The sequence below is a fragment of the Budorcas taxicolor genome, chromosome 5 (genome assembly GCF_023091745.1).
Source record: "Budorcas taxicolor isolate Tak-1 chromosome 5, Takin1.1, whole genome shotgun sequence".
NCBI classification, from domain to species: Eukaryota; Metazoa; Chordata; class Mammalia; order Artiodactyla; family Bovidae; genus Budorcas; species Budorcas taxicolor.
Window position 1 is genome coordinate 103,729,169 of NC_068914.1, and position 24,399 is coordinate 103,753,567.

Below are 24,399 nucleotides of genomic sequence, written 5' to 3' on the forward strand. Positions count from 1 at the left end.
ATAATAAGTAAAGGGTTAAAAAAAAGTCAATACACAAATAGTTTGGCAGGTTTTAGGGGTTAGCTGAGCTGTAGAAAATCACCTACTAATCTGCCTTATCAATTTTATTAATTGGCCCTATTTGTGTACCCTGCCTGCTTCCTAAACTTATCCTCTCTGGCAGGAGCAGGATATGATCCACTATCATGTAAACCATGTAGGCTTTTGGCTTAAAATAATTGTTCTGGCAGATTGAACAGGACAGTGAAACTTCTCAGATCACATTTTTCTGGGAAAAAATAAACTTGACAAAACGACTGTTAATGTAAAGGAAAGAAGAGTTACATGAAGAAAATAAACATCCTGCAAATCAGGATAAATCTATGATGAAGACATAAATTGGTAAAAGCATTTGCTGACCTTGGATTTGATTCTACATCCCTAAGTTTGGTCACTTGAAATGTTATCTACAATATGTAATAACATATTTTAAAAGTGAAGAAGAGGTAACAATTAGTGGAAAAGGAGATAAGGAATTATATATGTTGGGAAAATTCAAGTTTGGTCAATAAATTGACTGGTGCTTGTGCTTCAAGAAAATATGTGTGGGCAGATGTTAATGGTTTTTAGCCATGCTTTCTTTAACCAAATGAAATTCATCTTGCCAAAGAAAACCTAGTGGTTTTCCTATGGACAGGTTGAGAGTCCCAAAATGATGGTTAGTATCCAATGGCCATTTTATTGCTCTTGAATGTGACCTGGGTTGTTTGCTGATTCCAATAGCAGTACCTGAGCTTCATCAGAATTTCCATGCCTCTCTGGTTATGAAGGTCATGAAATGATTCTCCAAGTCCTGTTGGATTGGAGGAGTCTAAGGTTTCAGTGTCTTGTTTGCCCCACTTCGAGTACTGAGAAAAGTGCTTTTGAAATGTTATCAAGAATCAAGTTGGTATGAGATCTCTATTATGGTTCTCAAATTACTAAGGAAGATATGTTCAGCTTTCAGCCCAGTAAGAAATAGAGCTAATCTCTTAAAGAACATTATTCACAGTGACAGTCAAGGTAGAATGTCAGCCTCTGGAAGCTATTTTTAGATGGATGCAAAGAAGTCCTTTCATCAAGTCTGAAAGACACGCACCTGGTGCTCCTTTGGCAATTCCATCCGATCATTCCACACATAGTGTCCATTTCCTATTACTCCTCAATCTTTCCACCATTAAGTTTGTAGGAATGGTCCCCAAAGTCATAGAATTTCATAACTGTGAAGAACTTTAGAAAGTATCTCAACTTAGAACAATTGCCTGATTTACCAGTAAGCAAACAGAGGCCAGAAATGAAAAATGAATTGGCATAGACCATCCAATGAGTTTTGGCACCACTAGGATAAGACCCAGGGTTTCTGATCTATTTTCACATGATTGTAAACAATCAAATAATTTCTTGTGAGGACCCAAAATAAAGGAATCACTACAACATGAGAAATTGATGAGAAAGGAGGGTGGCAGGTTAGGGAGACCCAAAGAGCCTAGGACTATTGTGTTTGATATATAGCTATAGGGTCCCATTAAGGTCACTGAATCCTCAGCTCAATGACGAGCTATGGAAAATGTCTCCAGACATCTTTCTCTGAAATGCTGGTCGGAGTGCCCTAGTCAGTGAAGATTGTACTGAGTTGGGCCCCGATGCTATGGTGGGGGTAAGCATCATAGGACATATCTATGGGAACATCATAGCGGGGGGTGCCAGCCTGAAAAGGAGTTGAATGCACATGCCCTGAGCTTAGACTTGCAGCGGGGTAATGTGGCATGAAACTGTAGGATTTATCCAGGTCAGGGGAGCCATCTTGCTTCAAAGATAAGTTCCCACTGATGCTCAGGGGTGGAGTAAGTGGGCCCTCATAAGGTGGCGTACTGCAGTCAGGCGGGTGGCTCCCAAAAGATGACTCTCCCAAACTCTTGAATACTGGGGGTTTGAGATTAATAAGATGTGTTTCCATATGGCCATAAGGAGGGCTGGGGAGCCCGGGAGATTGATAGTTGAAGTTGTGGACAGAGATGGCAGAGTCACAGATAGATTTCTCCTCACGCTTTTCCAGGAGGACGGACTGAGAGCCCAACTGGAGGCACCCAGCCACCAAGTTGCTCGTAGGCTGAGAGAGCCCTTTACAGAGCATCTCCACAAAGCCCTTCCCTTCAGGTGTCTGTCCAGTTTCTAGGACCTCAGACAAAGCCCAAATATAGTTCCTGGCCAGTCTAAGAGTTTCTATCTTGGAGAGCTTTTGGGTCTTAGAGTAGCACGGCATGACCCTCCTCAGATTGTCCAGGGCATCGTTCAGGCCGTGCATCCGGGTCCGTTCCCTGGCATTAGCCTTGACTCTTCGAGCCCTGAATCTCTCAAGGCGAGCTTTTGTCATCTTCTTTTTCTTGGGACCTCTTCTTTTAGGCTTCTCCCCATCTTCTTCCTCCTCTTCTTCCTCCTCAATACTGTCATGATCTTCAGCTAAGCTGCCAAGCATTCCATAAGCAGCCGGTCTTCTCTCCTCCTCCTTTATCTCATTCTGAGGGGCCAGACCTTTGTCCATCCAAGATGGTGTGTTGACCAACTCTGTCATCTCCTTGGGTTTCACATAAGCTTTTGCCATCTCCAGACTCTGGGAAAAAAACAGCAATGGTTAGTGCCTGTGGACATTTGACTTGATTTAAAGTTAAACTTTCTTTTTACATCTTAGATGTAATGCACAGAATTTGTATTGGAATTCAACTTATGATTACCTACCCCAAACTCTCCACTCTAACAAATCTAAACTCAAGTAAATGCCCAGCACACTCATTGAACTGTAGTATTTATAAGAAAGTCAACTATAGAAAAAGGAAATAGACTTGATTATTCATTGCAGAGTCAATACCTAACTCTCTGTATTCTCCAGTTCTTCATCTCATGTATATTTTATTCCAAAATAGCTGATATACCACTCAAAACATGTTTTTCTCTTTCCAGAATCAGATCATAAAAGAAAATAGCTAAGGTGGGCATATAAATTATTGTCCAAATACAGAAACTTCTGAAAGGGAAAGAAGATGCTGAAGTAGTTATAATTAGATAATATGTAAACAATAATTGTAGTTGTTGCAAAATTTTAAAGCATATCAAGTGACAATGTTAATAAATTGTTGTATATTTACATCACAAAATAAATGAGAAACTGTAGCGAGATCATTCAGAGTTTGTTTACGTTCTACAAAGGACTACTCAATCTCTATTTAGAGACATATCTCATACATCTAACCCCAACATCCCTTGTTTCCCACTGACTCTGCTGGTACACCATATGATCATGAAATATTTCTCTCACCATGGCCAAAAGAGCACTTAGTTTTTCGGTAAGCACCTTGTGGTCTGCCTAATGTTAGTGGTGTTAGAGGTGTTAGTCACATGGTGTCTAGAAAGAATCAGGAAAACAGAGGAGGTTACCATTGATTATCTTTCAAATCTACCCATATGTTAAAAGTGAGAACTCTTCATTGAACATGTATCTCACACCACCAGACAAGAAAATGGCAGCAGCTAGAATTACAAGCCAGAGTTCTACCAAACTTATTTAAGATTATCTTCATGCAACTATTATAATAAGATTTCATTAAAAATGAAAAATTTGGAACAGATTTTACACTTCCCCAAACACTGACTGCAAATATGGCAAAGGACTATTTCAGGCAAACATGCAAATAGTCTAACTATTTTAACTCACCTGCCTAACAGACACTGTTTAGTCAGAATTTTCTATGAAAAAATAGTAAAACTTATTTGAAAACCAAAAGTGGCTAGTTGTTTAGTCAACATTTAGCATTCAATTCTGGAAGAGCCTGAATTGTTTTGAGATTTGTTGGGAGATTTGTAGGTATATAATTTACCAAATAAAAGTATCTGATAAACTCCATTGGGCCATCCCAGTTCACCAGCTAGTTTTTGAGATGTTAAACCCTCCATCACCTTTATATATCAGAAAGGGGAGAACATGATAAGTGTTTTTTGATCCTTGAGGCTTGAGCCTCAAATCAATGAATGCAGGAATTAGTATGTAGCTTTTAAAAGTATAAATATATGGTTTGACTTGTTTCTGGTAATCTGAGCTTGTTTTCCTTGTAACCTCATTTACCTCCTATAAATAATTAATGTGACTGCATGGCAAAAACAGCCTAGGTTTCATGTTAATCAGCATGGAAATCATGTCAGCTTGACTTACTCACTTAATAAGGCTTCCTGGGTAAGCAGCTTTATTGAAAACACACGTTCAAACCTATTGGTCAACTGACTGCCCAGGCCAAATCAGAAAATCCCACTTTTAATATGGATGATGGAGCTTGTGTGCTGAGCTGCACTTCTAACGCAGGCAAATATCCAGAGGGAGGGTGAAAGACCTAATTAACTTTCTGTTAAAGTAACACAGACCTTCCAGAGGCAGGTGCATTCTGAGGCTAGAGAGGATGGAGTGGGCTTGGGAAACCTAATGTTCCACACATCACTGTAATACCATTTGTGTAGTCTTAGAGCAAAATGTTGAGGAGTCTCTCCTTTCAGGAGACTCTGATGCTCATTTTATAGTTGAGGTCACTGCAGGTCATGGATTAAGTAATGGAAATATGAGGACATAAAGCAGGTAGAGTAAGGCATAGCACCAGTTCTTCTGATTCCAAATACTAGGTTTTATGCTTTTTTCCTTTTTATTTTCATCACAGCTACCAGAAGAAACAGAGACTTTGACTTCGGGAGATGTGGGTCAGTAGAGCTAAGTCAATAGGAAATGATCCTCATCCAAAGGAGGCTCGTTTAAGAGTTCTCTGCTTTCTAAACTCTCATATTCCAGGATTCCTTTCTCTTCAAGCTAGATTCTTGTTGTTTTTCATTTATTCTCCCCTCCTTTTTTTAAAACTCTGTTTCCGTCTCCTTTGCCACTTTCTTCTCTTTCTCTCATCTCCTTTTCATTGTCATCATTAGCATTGGGTGGTACATACATGCATGAAGAGGATAGAAGGAAGATGCAGGAGAGTTTCCTCAATTGTCCTAAAACCAAATACTATCCTAGTCTCTGCATTTGAGGTTTTTTTTAATCATCCCCACCTCTGGACACTAGCCAACTGCTGTCTACCCTCACACCCATCACAACATGGGATTAGATCAGAACAGACTACATTTTGCCTTTAACATAATCAGATGGTTTCTGTAAGAGTCAAAGAGCTGCTTTCAAATCAGATTTACAGCAGGTATAAAGGAAAAGACCCAAAAGACTTTGACTAAAACAATTAAAAGGGCAACAAGTTTTCATCTTTGTTCTCTTACTGACCATAGAAAGGACATAGATAGCTCCAGTTTAATGTTCTCTATTCCCATAAATACTGGTCCATGAGCTCTGAGAGAATCCCATGAATATATAGTGTGGTTTCAAAACATGGAAGCTGGAATAACACACATTCTAGTCCCAACTTTTTAATTCCTGGTAATTGTTCTCAAACACAGTACATAAGCTCTCTGATCTTTCACTTCCTCTTTGCTAAAGTGAGGATAATAGGTATTCCATGTGGTTTTGCAAGACAAAAAATATGAGAAAGGATTTTGTAAACTTTTAATGATATAAAACATTGTTCATATATTTACTTGTTTTCTGTTTATTCTGGGGTTTTCTTATCAAATTCATTCACACATCTGCTTATTCAGAAATACAAATTATTCCTCATGGGTGAATAGTATAAGGAAACTGTATTAATTACTGCGACCCTTACTATCTGGATGGAACCTCGTCTGATTGGCTCAGAAGATCATCTGACAATTGCCTAATAACCTTCCCTTTTACCCAATATGGCTAGACAGCACAAACCCTGGAGTCAGACTGTGCAAGCGCGCTCATTCACTCAGTCCCCTTTGACTCTTTGCATCCCCGTGGACTACAGCGTCTCCTGCTTCTCCTGCATCGGCAGGCAGAAGCCTTACCACTGAGCCACTACCTGAGTTCAGATTTCAGCTCAATTACTTACCAGATATGTGGCCTTAAGCAAGTTTCATAATCTTTCTGTCTAGTCTTCTCTTTAAAATAGGAATAATCATAGGAATACCTCACTAATTTATTGTGAGCATCAATACATTTAAAGACTTTGAATAGTGCCCGATATTGTAAATGCCATGTAGTTATGAGGTATTTTGTTCCTAAAGTTCACCATGAGTTTTTCTGGCCACATGGACAAAATAGGTATAATTACAGTCTATGCTTAATGTTGATTTTATGCAGCAAAAGCCAAAATACTTCCCTGATAAACCCTCTCCCCTAACCTCCTAATGAAAAGAAATTTCAAAGCTCCTATTCTGTTACAAATGATGAGAGAACAGAACTCTATCCTCTGCCTCTGCTGGGTTGACTAAAACTCTTCTACCATGTTCCAGAAGGAAACTAACCTCTTTTATCCTGTTTTATAATTCCAAGATAGCAGTTGGCTGGACTCCTCCTCAGTCACATGAATTTTCAGGGTCATAAAGTTTCTGGTGGAATAGAGACCACCTTTGGCACTTGACATTTTTCCTTTGTCTCTGATTAAACAATATTTGGGATAAGACTTTCCTACCAGAATCAAGGGCCAGACCACTGAGGAGAAGAATCAAGAGTCTCTTAAATAGAAGTAAAAGCCAGGACTCCCCAAAGATACAGAACAAAACTTTTCCTTTGACTTTTTCCACCTAAATAGCTTAAATGCATCAAAAGATCAGCAAGGGAAAAAAGATAAACATCCAGTTTTTTATTTGAGAGTTGAAAACGTGTGTAATGCACTTCTGAGTTTTGATCAGGGAAACCAATTTGGCTGTGTCCAGAACAGGTAACTAATTCTACCATGGTTCTCAGGCTGTTAATGAACCAGCTCCAAGGTGTATCGAAAAAAGCATGAAATCAAAACTGTGTTCCATCACTCACTTATTATATGAGCACAAAAAATATTATAATTCTTTTACCCTTGGGGCAAAATGGACATAGTATTTTTGTCTTTCATATCTCATTTAGAAGCTTTTATAAAAGCAAGTACTTTGTAAAGTTATTATGCAAATGTAAAGATAAAAGCTGTATGGAAAAATCTATACCACTATTGCACAAAGTTCTGTGATACACCATTTTCAGGTTTCCCCAATTCCTAGAAAAGAAATTAGCTCTCAAAATTTACATGAAGCAGACTCAAATAAGACAGGAATCAATGAATATTGGCTCTGGAGGCACAATACAGGCTCCCCTGTATCCCCAAATACATTCTGATCTTTTAAAGCTCATTTTATCTTTTCATCTTAGAATTTGGATTTCCTTATACATCTACACTTTATACAGAATTTTTCCCTTTCTTTAGGATTCTTCTGTGAAATTTCAAGTTTGGAAAATTCTCTCAAATTCAATTTTTTTCCCATCAAAAAAAAATCTGTTCTGTAAAACAAAAAAGTTTTGCTTAGGCAATGATTATGATGACCTAATACTTTCATCCTTGGTGAAGGGAATGGCAACCCACTCCAGTGTTCTTGCCTAGAAAATTCCATGGACAGAGCAGCCTGAAGGGCTACAGTCTATGGTATCCTAAAGAGTTGGACTGTAGGAGGAAATGGCAACCCACTCCAGTATTCTTGCCTGGAGAGTCCCATGGACAGAGGAGCCTGGTGGGCTACAGTCTATGGGGTCGCAAGAGGTGGACACAACTGAGCAACGAAGCACACACAATACTTTTATCACTGGGCCTGAGATCTTTGGGCATTCCTGTCGTGTGGGACTGTCCTGGAATTCATCCTACACATTTACTATTTTTGAGTTGTAAAGAAGTTTCAGTTGATGAATAAGCGAGCAAGGAGCGCTTGCATGTGTGTCTGTGGTGATTAGGTTGTATCTTTCCTCTTAAAAGCTGATTGTATTAATTTCATTTCCTGATCCTACGACTAAATCCTAAATACAAAAAGGACAGGGACTATTCAGTCCAGTCTCTTGCTAGTGTAAGGATCAGAGAGACTGTCTTGCTTGGATTTAGAGTCTTTGCACTGACAACAGAATGCAAACCAGGGTACTCATAAGTCATGCTGCCTGGCAACAGCCAGTAGGCTGTTTTGCGCTCTTCCTATTCAATCTTTTGGGTTACCCTGGTGGCTCAGATGGTAACGAATCTGCCTGCAATGCAGGAGACCTGGGTTCAATCCCTGGATCAGGAAGATTCTCTGGAGAAGGGAATGGCTACCCATACCAGTCTTCTTGCCTGGAGAATTCCATGGACAGAGAATCCTGGTGGGCTACAGTCCATGGTGTTGCAAAAAGTCAGACACAACTGAGCGACTAATACTATTCAACCTTTACACACTCCCACTTTCCTTCTCGATTAATACTTGTACACACACACACCCCCCCTTATCCAGCATAGCTACATCATACTTTAGTTTTCATAGCCTCAGATCCTGATGGTGAACTTTGCCAACAGAAATTACTCAGTCCTTCAGTTTTCCCTCCTTGTTCTCCAGCATTTCATCTCTGGTCCCTCTGTCAAAATGAGGGAGGCATTTTACATATATTATTATTTTTCTGAATATATTTCTAGGGGTAGGTGAATGATAAAAGACAGAGGAGCCAAAACTATACATGGACAATCTTTCTTTTCTGATTGCCCATCTGAAAGAGCTGAGGAGGAGGAGACATTCCCCACTGATGCCAACAGTCTAAGGACTTTTAGCCAAGCAAAGGGGGGCCAGTGGTGAAAACATACGCCTTTCTCTCCTTCCCTTTCTATTTTCATCACTCCTACCCTATTCCCTTCACTCCTCACATAGTCAATAATGCTGTGAACTGAATGGAGGATTGGGTCAATTCTTTCAACATATTTGGTGACCCACCTCAGGAAAGCAGTTAAATTCTTTGGCCCTTTTCTTCTGCATCAGTAAAATGGAAAAATAGGTTTGATAGGAACGGTGGATAATTTATAATCCCTATTTTATAAAAGTGATTGAGCATATCTGAGTTTCACTCTGAGTGACAGATGCTTGGGAATTAGTGAAATTATTACAATCTTAATATCTGTCCATAAGCGTTCTTTCTCTGCTTCTCCATTCAAGTTTCCTAAATCCTACTCCCTTCTTACTTAGCCCAGAAGAGACTTACCTCTCCCCAATTGCTTCTCTAGGTCCACAGGAACTACTCACAGAAACTTCAGTAATCCCCGTACCACCCCATCGCTGGCTCACCTCTGTCAGTAGCAATCCCTGGAGTGAACTCTGTGAATCTGTGTCCTGGAGGAGACTTAGAGAGTCTCCCTGACCATCCAGAGCATAGGAGGAGGTGCTTTTAGCGATCCATGTTAAACCCGGCCACTGCCTCTTAGAATTGCCCCCCGGGTCTGGTTTCCCTGACTGCTATTCTACTCCTTCCTTGGAGTTCTATATGCTCCTTCAGGACTCCTTTAGGCTGATGCAGCTGGTTTAGTCGATCTTCAGTACCTCCTCTCCCTGGCTAGTTCCCTGGAGTGGAGCTTTCAGGACCACAGCCTCTGGGCAGCTCCTGCGCTCTGGCCGGAGCCTCAGAGTTGCAGCAGTTTTGATTGCTTTCCCAGCTGTCCAGGGAGGGGTGATGCTGCCTGCGATCTAACTCCTCCCCTTCCCCAGATGAAAGGCACGCCCACTTCAAAGGGCTCCTCTGGTCAGGTCCAGCTGAGCCATTCGTTTGTATGTTTAAATGGGGATAGAGGTTAGTAGGAGGGGAATATGAGAGAAGAGCTGCTGAAGTTGAGAGGTAAAGAAAAAGAGGACTGGAAATTTTTGTAGTTAAAAAGATAAGAAATGGGACTTGACCTAAGGGCAATACAGGGAAAGAGAACTGGTGGCAAACTTGGATAAAGGGCTACTAAGGGCAAATAAAATATATTGGCCCATGTCTGAAAAGTCAAAAAAAAAAAAAAAAAAAAAAAACCTGAGAAAGATGCATGCCCAGGGCACAGCATCAATGACTGTTATCTTACACGCGTGGATTGGTGTCTTTGACTTTAAAACTTCCAAACTCTAAATAAAAGTAGTTTTCAAACTTGTCAAACTTATTCCCATTTAAAACCCTTTCATTTTATTTAGTGAATATAGACAAAACTATATCTATATGTGCTATCCTGTTCTTTCAACTTGTCTGTTTGTTTGAAATTTTAAAAACAAAAAGCAAATGAATTAAATATTTCATTCTGAGAACACTTAACTCCTCAAATTAGAAAGGAGGATACCGTATTGTTTTTCAAAAATATATCATTACACATTCAGGTAGAAAAAGTTCACCTGAGGGGTAATGAATTTGGAAGGAAAGAAGGGTCAAGTAATTCCTAAAACTTCTGTGGCATTTTGAAATTAGATTAAATCGCTAGAAGAGAAAAAAGAAAACTACATCTGTAAAGATTTAAAGAAAATACGTGTATATGCTTTATGACAGAGAGCTATCTGTGGACCAGACTACCAAGTCAAAGTGTGGAATCTTCATCATAGAGATTGTCAAATTTGGAATACTATCTGGTGTAAAAAAATTACCAAGATCAAATAAATAATTGTGAGTTCCTTTTAAGATATAAACAATTTTACGCTCTTCTAGTCATTCTGAGGAAGAAACAGTTGCATGAACTTTAATAGTTTGACTTCATTTCTGGCATCAATTTTCACATCTGTAAAACGATGTAATCTTAAATGTTTTCTAGCAGTAGCAAGATAGGATTCTCAACCTCTTTTTGAAATTGACTTGAAGGCAATTCTCCAGGCTTTTTGGAAATCACTTACTTTACCAATGTAACAAGCACGTTTGTGACAGAGATGAAGGGTTATGCCTTGTTGTAAGGAAAAGTGCAAAAGTTTAAAAGAAAACATAAGTTTTACTGCCAATAAAGTTGAAAGAAATACCATAGGTTTGAAATTGTTAAATTTTTTTCTAATTCTAGTATAGGTGTCACATGACTCTTGTCCGCCAAAAGCTAGAAAATAGAAATTAATACTTTGTTTTATACAAAGTTGTTCATAGGAAAATTTCAATGTTCTTACTAATCTTTTTCACATCCCTATACAGGAAATATCTGCTCAGTAAAATAAACTTCATTTTCAGAGTCATTAAATAACACATGCTAGGAATGGTGAACTTCTAAAAACCGAATCAAAATCTACTCCTCAGCCAGAGGAAATTTATCTATGGAGGAATTTGTGTTTAAGAGTACAGCTGCAATGAACATGTAGAGGATGGATTGATCTCGTTTGTGTCTTCCAAACCACCTCCTTGGATGTTTCAGAGCTGATGACACCAGTGTTAGGATCCTGCCCCTGAAACGTTCAGAGGGCAGGGAGATTAGCAGAAAGGTGAACATATTGAGACAAAGATGAGGGTGGGGACAGAACATTGTATGGGGCTCCTTGCTTTAGCTGACAGATGTGAGGAACTGGACACAATAGGATTAGCGCTCAAAACACGTTTAATTGTGTGTTCGTGTGTGTGCCTGCGCGTGCAGCCTTGGTAGGGAGTCGAGGACGGTACTGAGTTTTCTGTAAGAGCTGCCTTTTTCAGAGGGAAGGATGGAATCTGTTTCATCAGGGTGCCCCTCATCACAGCTTCTGGACGGTTAGACCCTTGCCTATTCAACTCGGAGGGAGCAGGAAGGCGGCGGGTGGGGCCGGGGAGGGGGCGGGGAGGGGATGCAGTCAGGAGAGGCCAGGGGGTGGTGGCTGAATGCCGGGCAGTTGTACGCAGTCTCCTCCCCCAACACGGGTTCTGGGCCAGAGGGCCAATCCCCAGCCCTTCCTTCTTTCTCTGCTGCTTTTTGTAAAGCTCTGAGCTAACCTGTTAGAACCATCTGCTGGGCGGGGGTGGGGAGGAGGAAACGCAACCAGCGCTCAGTGGCCGGCCCACGGGCCTCGCGGCCAGGAGCCATTGAAACGGAGAGGAGGGAGGCAACAGGCAGATTTATGGGCAGCAATCTGTTACCAATCCCCGCCCCCAAGGCCCCTCTGCCAGGAGACAGCTTGATAATCCATCAACCCCACTAATGAATTAATTAGTATTCCCAGTAATCCCGACCCCCAAAGGGAACTGGCCCGCGGGCCCCTAAGAGCCCTGGAAACTGCCTTCTTCGACCAGACACTGAAGACCAGGGACCAGTGCCTGACATCGGTCCCCAGGGTGCTGAGCTGCAAGCCGCAGAGCCTGTTGGGAAAGATCCCCAGATGTCCGCCTTCTCACCTTCCCTCGGGAGATGGCTGGCTTTTGCTGAATTAAAACCAAATGGAGTCCCAGAGCCATAAATTAGGGACTGTGGAGAGTAGGACGATGAACTTGCAGGAAGTGAGAATTCCGGCTGCCCATATTCCGGGTAAAACTTGAGCAGTTATTATTCTCCAAAGACTAGTACCTGGTTCAGGCGGGCCAGGGATGGGGTCAGAAGCTCAGCACTCCAGGCGGGAAATAGTACAGGGTCAAAGATAATTATGAAACAGGTTGGAGCAAAATGACATAAATCCCTACTGAATAAGAAGACTGGAGTAATACAGGGGTGTCAGTTGAGTTTCTGAACAGTCTGGAAACTGGGAGTTTCAATAACCCTCCCTTACAACTTCAAAGTCCTTCTTTCTTTCACTCTGTGATGCAGTGGGGTGAGAAAAGCTTGGGAGTAAGGAAAGCTTTGATCTTAAACCTGCGTCTGCCCCTGATTGTGTGGCCATAATGAGTGATCTAAGCTCTCTGGGTCTCACGTCACCAGTCAATAACCAGGTTGGATTACGATCTCTTGGGTTCAGTTCCTTCAGGCTCTACCATTCAGCAATGATGACATAGTTAAATGTTACAGTGCCCCTCTGAGGGCGATTAACACTAGCCCATTCAAAAGTCTTCGGTCTGAGTTGCCAAGTTTGAATAGGTAACAAATGAAGTTAGTGACAAAAAGGGATCTAGAAACTAGGTAATAGTCTTGGGTGTATCCTTTTCTTGGGAATCCCCAGATTCCTTGTCTCTTTGGGGAAGATCATTTGACTCAACCTTCTCTCGTGCCATTCACTCAAGGCCTGTACATTTGGGCATTCACTGGCCATACAGAGTGACTCATTCCAGCTACAAAAAATACTACCACTTCTTGAAATCTATTGGGAAACATCTGCACCTTTGAACACTCTGTGTTCTCTGCCTCACACATCATTTTCTCTACATCCTCACCAACATTTGTTATTTGTAGACTTTTTGATAATTTCTTATTGTGGTTTTAATTTGCATTTCCCTAATAGTGATGTTGAACATCTTTTCACATACCTATTGGCCATCTGTATGTATTCTTCAGAAAAATGTCTATTCACCTCCTCCCCCATTTCTTAATCTTTATTTATTTATTTTGCTGTTGTCGAGTTGTATAAGTTCTTGATGTATTTTTGGATGTTAACTTCTTATCAGATATATCGTTTGCAATATTGTCTCCCATTAGGTAGATTATCTTTTTGCTTTGTTGACAGTTTCCTGTGCTGTGCAGAAGTAGTTTTTTGTTTGTTTGTTTGAGTTAGTCCCATTTGTTTCCTTTTCGTTTCCCTTGCCTAAGGAGACGTATGAGTTAAGTTATTGCCAAGACCAGTGTCAAAGAGCAGACTGTCTATGCTTCCTTCTAAGAGTTTACTGTGTTGGGTCTTATGTTCAAGTCTTTAATCCATTCGGAGTTAATTTTTGTGTATGATGTGAGATATTGGTCTACTTTTTCTTTTTCTTTCTTTTCCTTTTTTTTGCATGTCAGTTGAGTTTCAGTTGCTCAGTCGTGTCCAATTCTTTGTGACCCCATGGACTGCAGTATACAAGGCTTCCCTGTCCATCACCAACTCCTGGAGCTTGCTCAAACTAAGGTCAATTGAGTCAGTGATGCCATCCAACCATCTCATCCTCTGTCATCCCCCTATCTATCCTCCCTGCCTTCAATCTTTCCCAGCATCAGGGTCTTTTCCAGTGAGTCAGTTCTTCGCATCAGGTGGCCAAAGTATTGGAGTTTCAGCTTCAGCATCAGGCCTTCCAATGAATATTCAGGACTGATTTCCTTTAGGATTGACTGATTGGATCTCCTTGCTGTCCAAGGGACTCTCAAGACTATTCTCCAAAACCACAGTTCAAAAACATCAGTTCCTCAGCACTCAGCTTTCTTTATAGTCCAATTCTCACATCCATAATGACTACTGGAAAAACCATAGCTTTGACTAAACAGAGCTTTGTAGGCAAAATAATATCTCTGCTTTTTAATATGCTGTCTAGGTTGGTCATAACTTTCCTTCCAAGGAGTAAGTGTCTTTCAATTTCATGGCTGTAGTCACCTTCTGCAGTGATTTTGGAGCCCAAGAAAATAAAGTCTGTCACTGTTTCCATTGTCTCCCAATGTTTTTGCATGTGGCTGTCCATTTTTCCCAATACCACTTATTGAAGAGACTATTATTTCTCTATTTTATGTTTGTTGCTTCTTTGTCATAAATTAGCTGTCCATATATGTGTGGGTTTATTTCTGGGCTTTCAATTCTGAACTAAAATTTTTTAACCAACTTTCAATATCCAGAAAATCAAATTACATAAATATATATTTCAAACCTCTACTTCTTCATGTCATATATATATATATATATTCTACTTTTTATTTATTTTTATTCTTCTATTATTTGGGGGGAGCTGTACCACATGGCTTGTGCTATTTTAATTTCTCAACTGGGGGTTGAACCTAGGCCCTCAGTACTGAAAGGTCAGAGTCTTAACCATTGGACCACCAGGGAATCCCTCTCCATGTCTAACATAATTACGTATGTGCCATGGAACCACATATGGACCAGATGTGTTCATTGCAGTATTGTTTTTAATATAAAAAGTTTTTGAATACATTGCATAACCAATGGGTTAGCCAAATAATAGAATACTTTCTGATTTGCATGAGTTGGTATATATATCCTTAAAGGAAATGTACTTTATGTATTAATATGCTGTGGGGGGGAATGTAAAATGATTTTTAGAAATACAGGTTCAACATAATACAGTTAACCTTTAATATTTACACACATACATTAAATAATAGATACACACACACAAACTGATAACAGTGAGTCTTCAGAATATCTCAGGACTGAGATATAAAGTAAGTTGAGATCAGGCAGGTATTAAAAAGAGATTATTTATGTAAGTATCAAGTATTCATATATAAGTTTTGAAAGTAAAATTGATGTTAAAACATGCTGTCTTTAAAATCTCATTCCCTACTAATAGCCAAACTTATTTTTCTGAAGGATCTTATAGCGCCTTCCAGCCCCAAACTCTGGAGTATATGATGGTATGACTCTTCCATGAAAAGATTGCTTTACTAGCTCCCATTAAGTCTACCCTCATACACTCAGCCCCAGCAGCATTTGCCTGATCTTCGTAGCAAACTTTGGGTTGGATTTAAGAGGCTTCTATCAAGCTCTGAGAAATATCTGGTAGGGATAGTGGAGGTTTCCTAAGCATCCAGCCTTAATTTATACTACTGGAAGAAAATTAGGGTAATGAGATGAATAACACCAAGTCTCCTGGGAGGACCAAGCAAAGCATTGCCCTTGGCAGTCTCAGATCACAGCCAAAGCTCAATTACTCTAAGTGGACCCTGCACCATTACGGAGACTGTTCCCTTGCATCCATAGGAGCTTTCAGTGGTTTGCTCCACAAGGCCAGTTGCTCCAATCATGTCACCTCTCCTAAGCATTCATTGATTGAGTGAGGCAGAAGTCAATGAGAAGAAACTAATTATTAAATGTAGTAATTATAGCTAGGCCCTACATTTAATATCTGTTAGAGACTAAGTGCTTTGCATGTATTATTTTTATCATCATAACAGCCTTATGAGGTATTATTATTATTATCATAATCATTATTATTACTATTATGTCTGTTTTACAAATAAATTGATCAAATACAGAAAGGTTAAAGCAATTGCCCAAGGTCACATGAAAAGTGTTGGTGTGCTAAATGATGATCCTGGGATTTGGCTACAAATAGCCCACTATCCCATATTGCCTTCCTAAAGCAGACAACTGGTAGTTAACTGTACATCCAGAATCTATCCCCTGGATGCTCCAGGGTGGAGATGTGGGTGTGGGGGTGGCAGGCAGGGAGGGGAACGACACAAAGTAAAATGATGAGCAGTGGTCCTTCTGCTACCACAGCCTGAAGCACCTGGCAGGTTGGCATTCTCATCTGGTTCCCCGTTGTTCAGAAAATGTTCAGAAGAATCATGTTTTGCACACAATACAGTTGCCTGAGATTCAATTTCAGGAGACTTTTTACCACTACAACTGATGATGCAATATGAGGAGGTGGTCTTATCGTGGTCCCTAGAATAGCTCCTGTGACACACGAGATACTCTCCACTCATCTGGCCTCTCCTGAGCCCCACTCTGTCTCAGACCTCATGCTCTCAGAGAGTATTTGATGAATCCAGAGCAGAGAGAATAACCTCTCTTATGAAAATAAAACATAAAACCTTTGGGCCAACCAGAGTATTGCGAGAAAACCATTGTGGGTGCTACCTACAGCAGCAGACTGTGTACTCACCAGCATGGAATTCATCTTCCAAATGAGGTTTTCTCCCACTAATCTTAAGGGAAAATGACAAAGTAATATAGGAAACAATCACATAGCCCAGCTCCCAAATTCTGACGTTCTGCTTCTACAATAAACAATTTTCAATCACAAAGGTCTGGTTGAACCTCTCAGACATTCTCCCCTTCCTCCTGCTCTTCTATTCTCTCATCAAGAAAGACCTTCATTTCTTGACACCTCAATTCCTGGTATGAGCTAGGAAGACAGGGAATCAGGCAACAGAGAAGGAAAAACTGCTCTGGCCCTTTGGGGTTCAAAGGTGAGTATTTTAAGAGTCCTTAATTACAGTATGGGGAAAAGGTAGGGATCAAGGAGGAAACTGACATTTGCAAGGTATTTGCACCATACAGTCACATTAATCATCTGCATACATTATCTCCTTTAGAAATACTTACAGCCAATGTTTCCTGAATGTCCACATTGAATTCAGAGTTTTACCTGCATTACTTCATTTAATTGCCACTACTCTTTGATGTAGGAGCTATTGTTATCACTTTTTTAACAGAGAAGGAAAACAAGGTCCCTTAATTCATTCCTTCAGTAAATATTTGACTGCTTCTTACATGCAACAGACCCTGGGGATATATCAGCAAACAAAACAGAAAGAACAAGGAAGTTGCCCAAGGTCACACAGCTAGGAAATGAATGCTGTACTTTGAAAGTCTGCTTACTCTTATGTTGCTTTTGTTTATTTATATTATTATTTTATCTTTTTAATACATAAACATTAGGAGGATAGATTTAAATGAAAATTAATAGGTTAATACTTCACCTCCTTGTCCCTGGGTTGGGAAGATCCTCTGGAGAAGGAAATAGCAACCCAATCCAGTATTCTTGCCTGGAGAATCCCATGGACAGAGGAATCTGGTGGGCTACAGTCCACGGGCTCGCAAAGAATCAGACACGACTTAGCATCTAAACCACTCACCTCCTCCTAGTTGGTCAGGCTCCTCCATCCATGGGATTTTCCAGGCAAGAATACTGGACTGGGTTGCCATTTCCTTCTCCTGGGGATATTCCTGACTCAGGAATCAAACCCAGGTCTCCTGCATTGCAGGCAGACTCTTTACCTTCTGAGCCACCAGAGAAGCCCCTAAGGAGTCATCCTGTTACATAAGTGGAAGTAGCGGTCCTAGGTAGTTATCAGAAAGAGAGCCTCTGTGACAAGTGGAATAGGTTTTGTATCCCACCCCTGTGCTCTAGTCACTCAGTCATGTCTGACTCTGCGACCCCATGAACGGTACACTGTCAGGCTCCTCTGTCCGTGGGATTTTCCAGGCTAGAATACGGGAGTGGGTTGTCATTTCCTACTCCCTGTGATCATCCTGACGAGGGACTGAACCCACTTCTCTTGCATCTCCTGCATCCATAGGCAGATTCTTTACCACTGCGCCACCTGGGGAGACTTGCCCTCCCTTCAACCACACACACACACACACACACACACACACACCCAGAGTCAATACACAGCTATAGGGTTACATGCCAATTTATTCCTATCCAGAGTGACTAAGCTCTAGTTTTCTTAGTACAGTGGCAGTTCGCACCTGATATAGAACACTTAATGCCTGTTAATTATTTTTAAAGCCCTTTCCACTTTTAAAACTATCCCAGCTTTAATGTATATTGTTGGATCACCCTACTTACACTCTACATTGAAGCTTCAAACTTTTCTCATTCCCAATTAGGACCTTAGCTCTCTCTGTTCATTTTCCTCTCTTCCACCGTTAAAGGGGTAAAGCCTCCTAAGCTCAAAAGGATCATAACGAGGGGAGTTGGAGGGGTGTGGAGATATTGGACGGTGAGGGCCTTATAAATGAACTATGACAGGTGAATGGAAAAAGTGAGAAAAAGAGAGGTTAAAAAGCAAAGACAAAGGCGAAACCTTTCTCTACCCCATCCAGTAACCCCTGTGAAAAAATATTCCCAGGTGCAGCTCAGCCTCCAGATAGCCAGCCCCTACCCTTCCCACCTTCACCCAGATGAATCTCAGAGTTAGAAGCCCAAATCCAGCTTTAAGGGTGGGAGCTGTTTATTCCCCTAGGCTAGAAGGGATTTAACGTCTTTAAAGGCTAAATTAAGGCTCTGAATATTTTCTGTGGGTACCAGCTGAGGCCAGGCTAAAACCACTCTGCTGTCCTCTAGGAACCTCCCACAATAATTCATGGGAAGGGTTGCCACCTATTATTAAGGAAGCTGATGGAGTCTTTCTCTAGATATTGTTTCCCACCCAGCCACCTACCCCAGGCAGTAACCTATTTATTGATGGTATTGAAGATTTAGTCTTACCTAAGTTTTTTTTTTCCTTGTGAGTTATCCATTTTATTTTCTTTAACAGCTATTGAGTTAACTAATTTTTAAAACCTTTTTATTTTGTATTGGGGTATAGCTGATTAACAATTCTGTAATAGTTTCAGATGAACAGCATAGGTACTCAGCCATATATACATGAACACATGTATACCTTCTCCCCACAAACTTCCCTCCCATCCAGACTGCCATATAACATTGAGCAGAGTCCCCTGTGCTATACAGTAGGTCCTTGTTGGTTATCAATTTTTAAATAAAGCAATGTGTACATGTCCACCCCAAATCCCTAACTATCCCTTTCCCCCACATCCCACATATGAGAATAATTGGAATACCCACCCAAGTTCCCCAAGGTTTGGGGAATGAATGTCTGACCCTCCCTGTATCTTTCCCCTTACTCCCCAGCTGTTCTGGAAAACCACTAGCCTCCCAAGATGTGGCTTCCTTTTCCTTTTACTCTGCCTAACTAACTCTGCACTCTCTTCTTCAGGCTTTGAGGGGGTCTCCATCCCACTCTCTCAGTCACCTCTCTACTGTGTGCCCTGTTCCCCCTCCCATCTTTCCCCTTCTTCAGTGCACATGTTCCTCAATTTGATTTACTTCTGTACATTGTGTAGCTTTGCAACGGTTGGTCCTTAGAGAGCCCTCAAAGAGAGCACTCCATCTGTCAGCCTCTCACTATCCCCTCCCTGGCCTCCAGCCATCGCTCCCCTCCCCCTTCCCTTCCCAGGGGCAATTTTTGTGGGAGCTGGGGAAGATTTAGGCAAACTTCCCATCCTCCACCTCTTCCCACTTCAGCCCTCACTTGAGAGTTTTCTTTTACCTGCTTTTCCCCCACTCTCACTCAGTCTGATTCCTACCATTCTCTCAAGGAAAGCCTTTGAAGTCATAGAAATCAGTGAGAAAGTGCGGTCCAGTGAGGTCACCTTGCGCCCTCTCTCCTACTAGGATGCCTGATGCTGTATAATTAAGACTTGCTGATCTAACATTACATTGGGTTATCCATAGATTCAGGATTAGGCACTTGGGCAGTAGGGAGAAATGGTGCAGAAAATCCCAAACTGGAGATAATTCAAAATTATATCTCATTCAACAAATATCTATTTGTTCAAATCCTGGAAGGTGCTGGAGACACGAATGTGAACAAAATTGGAACACTCCAGGGATTCATAGTCCAAGGGAGGCTATTCACACTTATGAATAACATTAATCAAGGAAAAGGATGATGCATGCAACATAGGCCCTAGGATTCTAGAAGGTGTCTTGTGGCTCAGGGAATGCTTCCTGTAGGAGGTAGAATTTGAGCTGTGCCTTGAGACAGACAGGCAGACATGGCTTTTGTGTGTATTCTTAGTAATGCAGCAGCAAATGGAAACTGGGCATTTGTATGTATTTTTCTCTAAATAATGTGCATTTTTCCCATAATCTTTATTTTATACTGTGTATAATAATAACCCCCTCAAGGGGGTATATTTTTTAAGGTGACACCCTTAGATGTTTTGTTTTGTTTGTGACTGCTGAGGAAAATCAGCAGATGTACTTATTTTATCATTTTTTACTAGGATCTGGGAAATGTATTGATTGTACTAGCTTTTAAGGTTCTGACAGTTTTGAGCCATAGAGAATAAATAGCAAGTTCATATATACAGAGCGCTTTAGATATCTGCCTAATTTTTTCCGCCCTTGGGCAGAAAAATCTAAATTATTTTGTGCATGTTAAAAAAAGATAAAACAGCCATAAGGAGGGTGAACTTGAATGAGGTTACCCACTGAGATGGCTTGATGACGTGACAGGAGCTTATCTGAAAACAACCAAAACAAAACCAAAAGTCACTTGTGTGTTAAGATGAGACTACAATTCTTTGCTCTCATAGTTTCAACTCAAATCATCTAAACAAAACAACCTCAAATCAGAAGTATCCTTGCATATAAGTAAATTCATCCCTGTGCTGTTTATTTAAGTTAAATTAGGAAATAACTCAATTGGGCTCAGCAGAATAACTAATTCAATTTAGGTAAATTTGTGAAATAAAACTTTGCAGCTTTTACCCTGTGTTTACCACAGATTTTGAAGACATCTAAAAATGGCAGAAAGTAAATAAAATGGCACACGTGTGAGTGTGTGTGTGTGTGTGTGTGTGTATGTTTTCAGTTGCTCAGTTTTGTCCAACTCTTTGTTACCCCTTGAACAGTAGCCTGCCATGCTCCTCTGTCCATCAAAATTTTCAGGCAAGAATACTGGTGTGGGTTGTCATTTTCCTCCTCCAGAGGATCTTCTCTACCCAGGGATTGATCCTGCGGCACAGGAAAATTTTGTACACAATGTGACCTCAACTGTCTGCAATGTGTGCTAAGAACTGACAATTTTCCACCCCCATACAGCTTACTGTATACATTAACCTGACTTCCCTATTCAAGAAGCTCTTGCCCAGGAGGAAAATTATTTCAAATGCTTTACTGTTTATTTTAGGAATTTTGCTGAAAGAAAAGAGGAAAAAAGTTTAAATGGATATTGAATGATAGTATCAAGTGACTCCTTACCATCTAAGACTCTTCAAAATTCTCACTTCATAATCCTTGCCTTTCTCTCTTTCTTAATCCTAAACTGTTATATCATTATCTTTATCCTGTCATCTTTTCATCTCACACTGAAACACTCTTCATAAACTACACCTTCACATTATAAATAACCAAACCCTCTCCCAGTCCCTCTAAAAAAAAAAAAAAAACAAAGCAAAACACACCTAAGATTCTGACAACACAATGATCTCCCTTGCCATGGAAAGCAAAAAATTAAGCTCTGCCTTATAAACAGCTTATTTTGGTAGAATTTTGGAAGAATCCAGCATTTTCAAATATTCAAAGGAAAAAAGTAGGAAAGAAACACAACAGACTTTGGGTATTCCTTAAGCAGTAAGATATTTTTGATTTTTTTTTCTTTATTTTTATAGTAAAATGTTGTTTTACCAATTTAAAATAAGTTGTTAGTCAAATGTGTAAGAGTCTCTTCAGGTTTCTTGAGATACATTTCACATCACTAGGACACAGAGAATTTATAATCCCTCTGAAAGCAATCCAACATGGTGATTCAAAACACAGACTTTGAAATCCCAATACTTTCTAACTTCCTTCTAAAACTTACCTTTCTGAGTCTATACTAACTCTACTGATACTAATTTCCTGCATCTAACTCTTTATGATAATATTCTAAAGCCATCTTTGCTGTAAGTGTTCACACCCAAGTATGTATCTTCAGTCCAGACCACCCCATGGATGCCAGACCCACATATTCAACAGCCAACTTGATTATCACCAAGTTATGAGTCAGAGGCATCTCAAGCTAAACTTGTCTAAAGCTGAATCCTTATCTCTCTAAATCTTATCCTCCTCCAGGCTTCTACCTCTCAGTTACCATTGACAAAATCCCGCTCTCTAGGGGCTCTGGCCAAAGAGCTTGAGATCATTCCAGTACACTCTCTTTCTCTTACTCTTCCAGCCAGTCAACAAATTTGGTTGGTCCAACCTTCCAAGTATATTCAGAATCCCACTGGTTCTGCTATGACCCTGGTCTGAGTCATCATCATCTTAACCTGGGTGATTGTCATAGTCTCCTGACTGGTCCTCCTCTTTACATCCCTAATACAAGTCTGTTCTCAGCCTAGCACTGAAGTGAGAACTTTGCCACTGTTTGCTCAAAAGCTTTTAACAGCTTCACACTTTCCTCACAAAGTCCTTCCAGTGATTTATACATCTTTCCTTCTTCTGACTAGACCTTAGATCCACTTTTCTCCAGGATCCCTGGCTTCTTTGCATGTCTCAAATAACCTGATCTTCTCATACTCCCTCCTTCGTCTGCTACAACCATTCAGTTCAGTTCATTTCAGTTACAACCATTATTCATATCCAAATTATATTCAGATTAGATTATTTTGCCTCCCAACAAATAATGTCCATTCTCTGTTAAAAACCCATTCATCTTTCTAGTGCATGCCACCTTTTTAATGAGCCTATCCTTCCAGTCATTTTTTCACCTCTACCGTAGCAGTACTATTATGTGCTAAATGATCACAACTCGTTCTGTTTGTTCATGTCTCCTACAGAATAAGTGCTCTCTTCATGTCAAAACTTATCTTCTTTTCAATGTCATTTCTGTAGCACAAAGTGTACTATGTCTATTACATGTGTTGAACCAAACTGTGAGAGTTGATCTCAAGAATCCCACATCAGGGACTTGCCTGGAGGTCCAATGGTTAAGAATTCACTTGCAATGCAGCAGACATGGGTTTGATCCCTAGTTGGGAAACTAACAAGTCACATGCTATGAAGCAATTAAACCCACTCACCACAACTACAGAGCCTGCATACCACAACTAGAGAGTCTGTGTGCCACAACGAAAAAGAGTCCCACATCACCGGCAGGATGACCTGGCCATCATTGCATAAAGTTTTTCTGAGCACCTCAACTGGCCAGACAGTTTTGGGCACTAGGGATCTAGTGTAGAATTGGATTGACAAGTTTCTTGTCAACTTTCTTTCAATAATACATGATATTATTATTTACATAAAAATGAGAAAACTCATTTAAACACTAGATAATTTAATTTCACAAGTGCTCTCAGGAATAATCTCCTGACATTTAAACTCAGGATATTCGATCTTGGTTTCAACCTGTCCTATTTTCCCTCTGCTGTCACAGAAATCCTATTTTTGTCTTTCAGTGAGAAGTTCTTGTTGAAAATTCTTTACTCAAAACAAATATTTTTGTTCCAGGCCTCAGAGAGCTTATGCCTTTAAAATACTTATAACACTGTATTAGTAATTGAATTAAATATGTTGTAAAATGTCCATGTGTGTGGCAAGAGTAAAGACTAAAATGGGATGTTAAATGTTTGTTTTGAATGCAAAAAGGGGAAAGAAAAATGGGTCAAAATAGGGAAGAAGAGGTGGTGAAGTAGGTCCTTCTCTCTCTGTCTTTTCTAGAAGTATTCCATCCAGTTCCCTTGGCTTATCCAGGATATTTTCCTCTCTTAGGAACCAAATTAGCCCAAGATCTAGGTATCTCTCTGGTGCCCAAAGTATGCTCCATAACAAATGCATGTGTGTCTGTGTGTCTTTGTGTCTCTGTGTGTGTGTGTGTATAAGAGATAGGGACAGGGACAGAGACAGAGAAAGAGAGAATGTGTGTTTACAGAAGGACTTCAGCCTGAAAGGGTTCCTATCCCTATTCATGGAGCTTATAGGGAGTGAAACTCTTAAAGAAATGGGAATGCCAGACCATCTTACCTGTCTCCTGAGAAACCTGTATGCAGGTGAAGAAACAACAGTTAGAAACCTCCTGTGTGGAACAACTAACTGGTTCAGGATTGAGAAAGGAGTACGATGAGGCTGTTTGTTGGCACCCTGTTTACTTAACTTTTACCCTGAACACATCATGAGAAATGCCGGGCTGGAAGAGTTTACAAGCTGGAACCAAGATT

At 40.4% G+C, this 24,399-nt stretch overlaps 1 protein-coding gene across 1 annotated transcript; it reads right to left on the bottom strand.

Moving 5' to 3' along the window:
• Window positions 1-1,627: 1,627 nt before the first annotated feature.
• Window positions 1,628-2,620, bottom strand: NEUROD4 (neuronal differentiation 4). Its single transcript, XM_052641421.1, has one exon. It carries the CDS (start codon window positions 2,618-2,620, stop codon window positions 1,628-1,630), a length of 993 nt encoding a protein of 330 aa, XP_052497381.1.
• Between the last annotated feature and the right edge of the window lie 21,779 nt (window positions 2,621-24,399).

Coding starts and splice junctions, on each gene's coding strand:
- NEUROD4 (XM_052641421.1), bottom strand. CDS start 2,620: ATGGCAAAAGCTTATGTGAAACCCAAGGAGATGACAGAGTTGGTCAAC.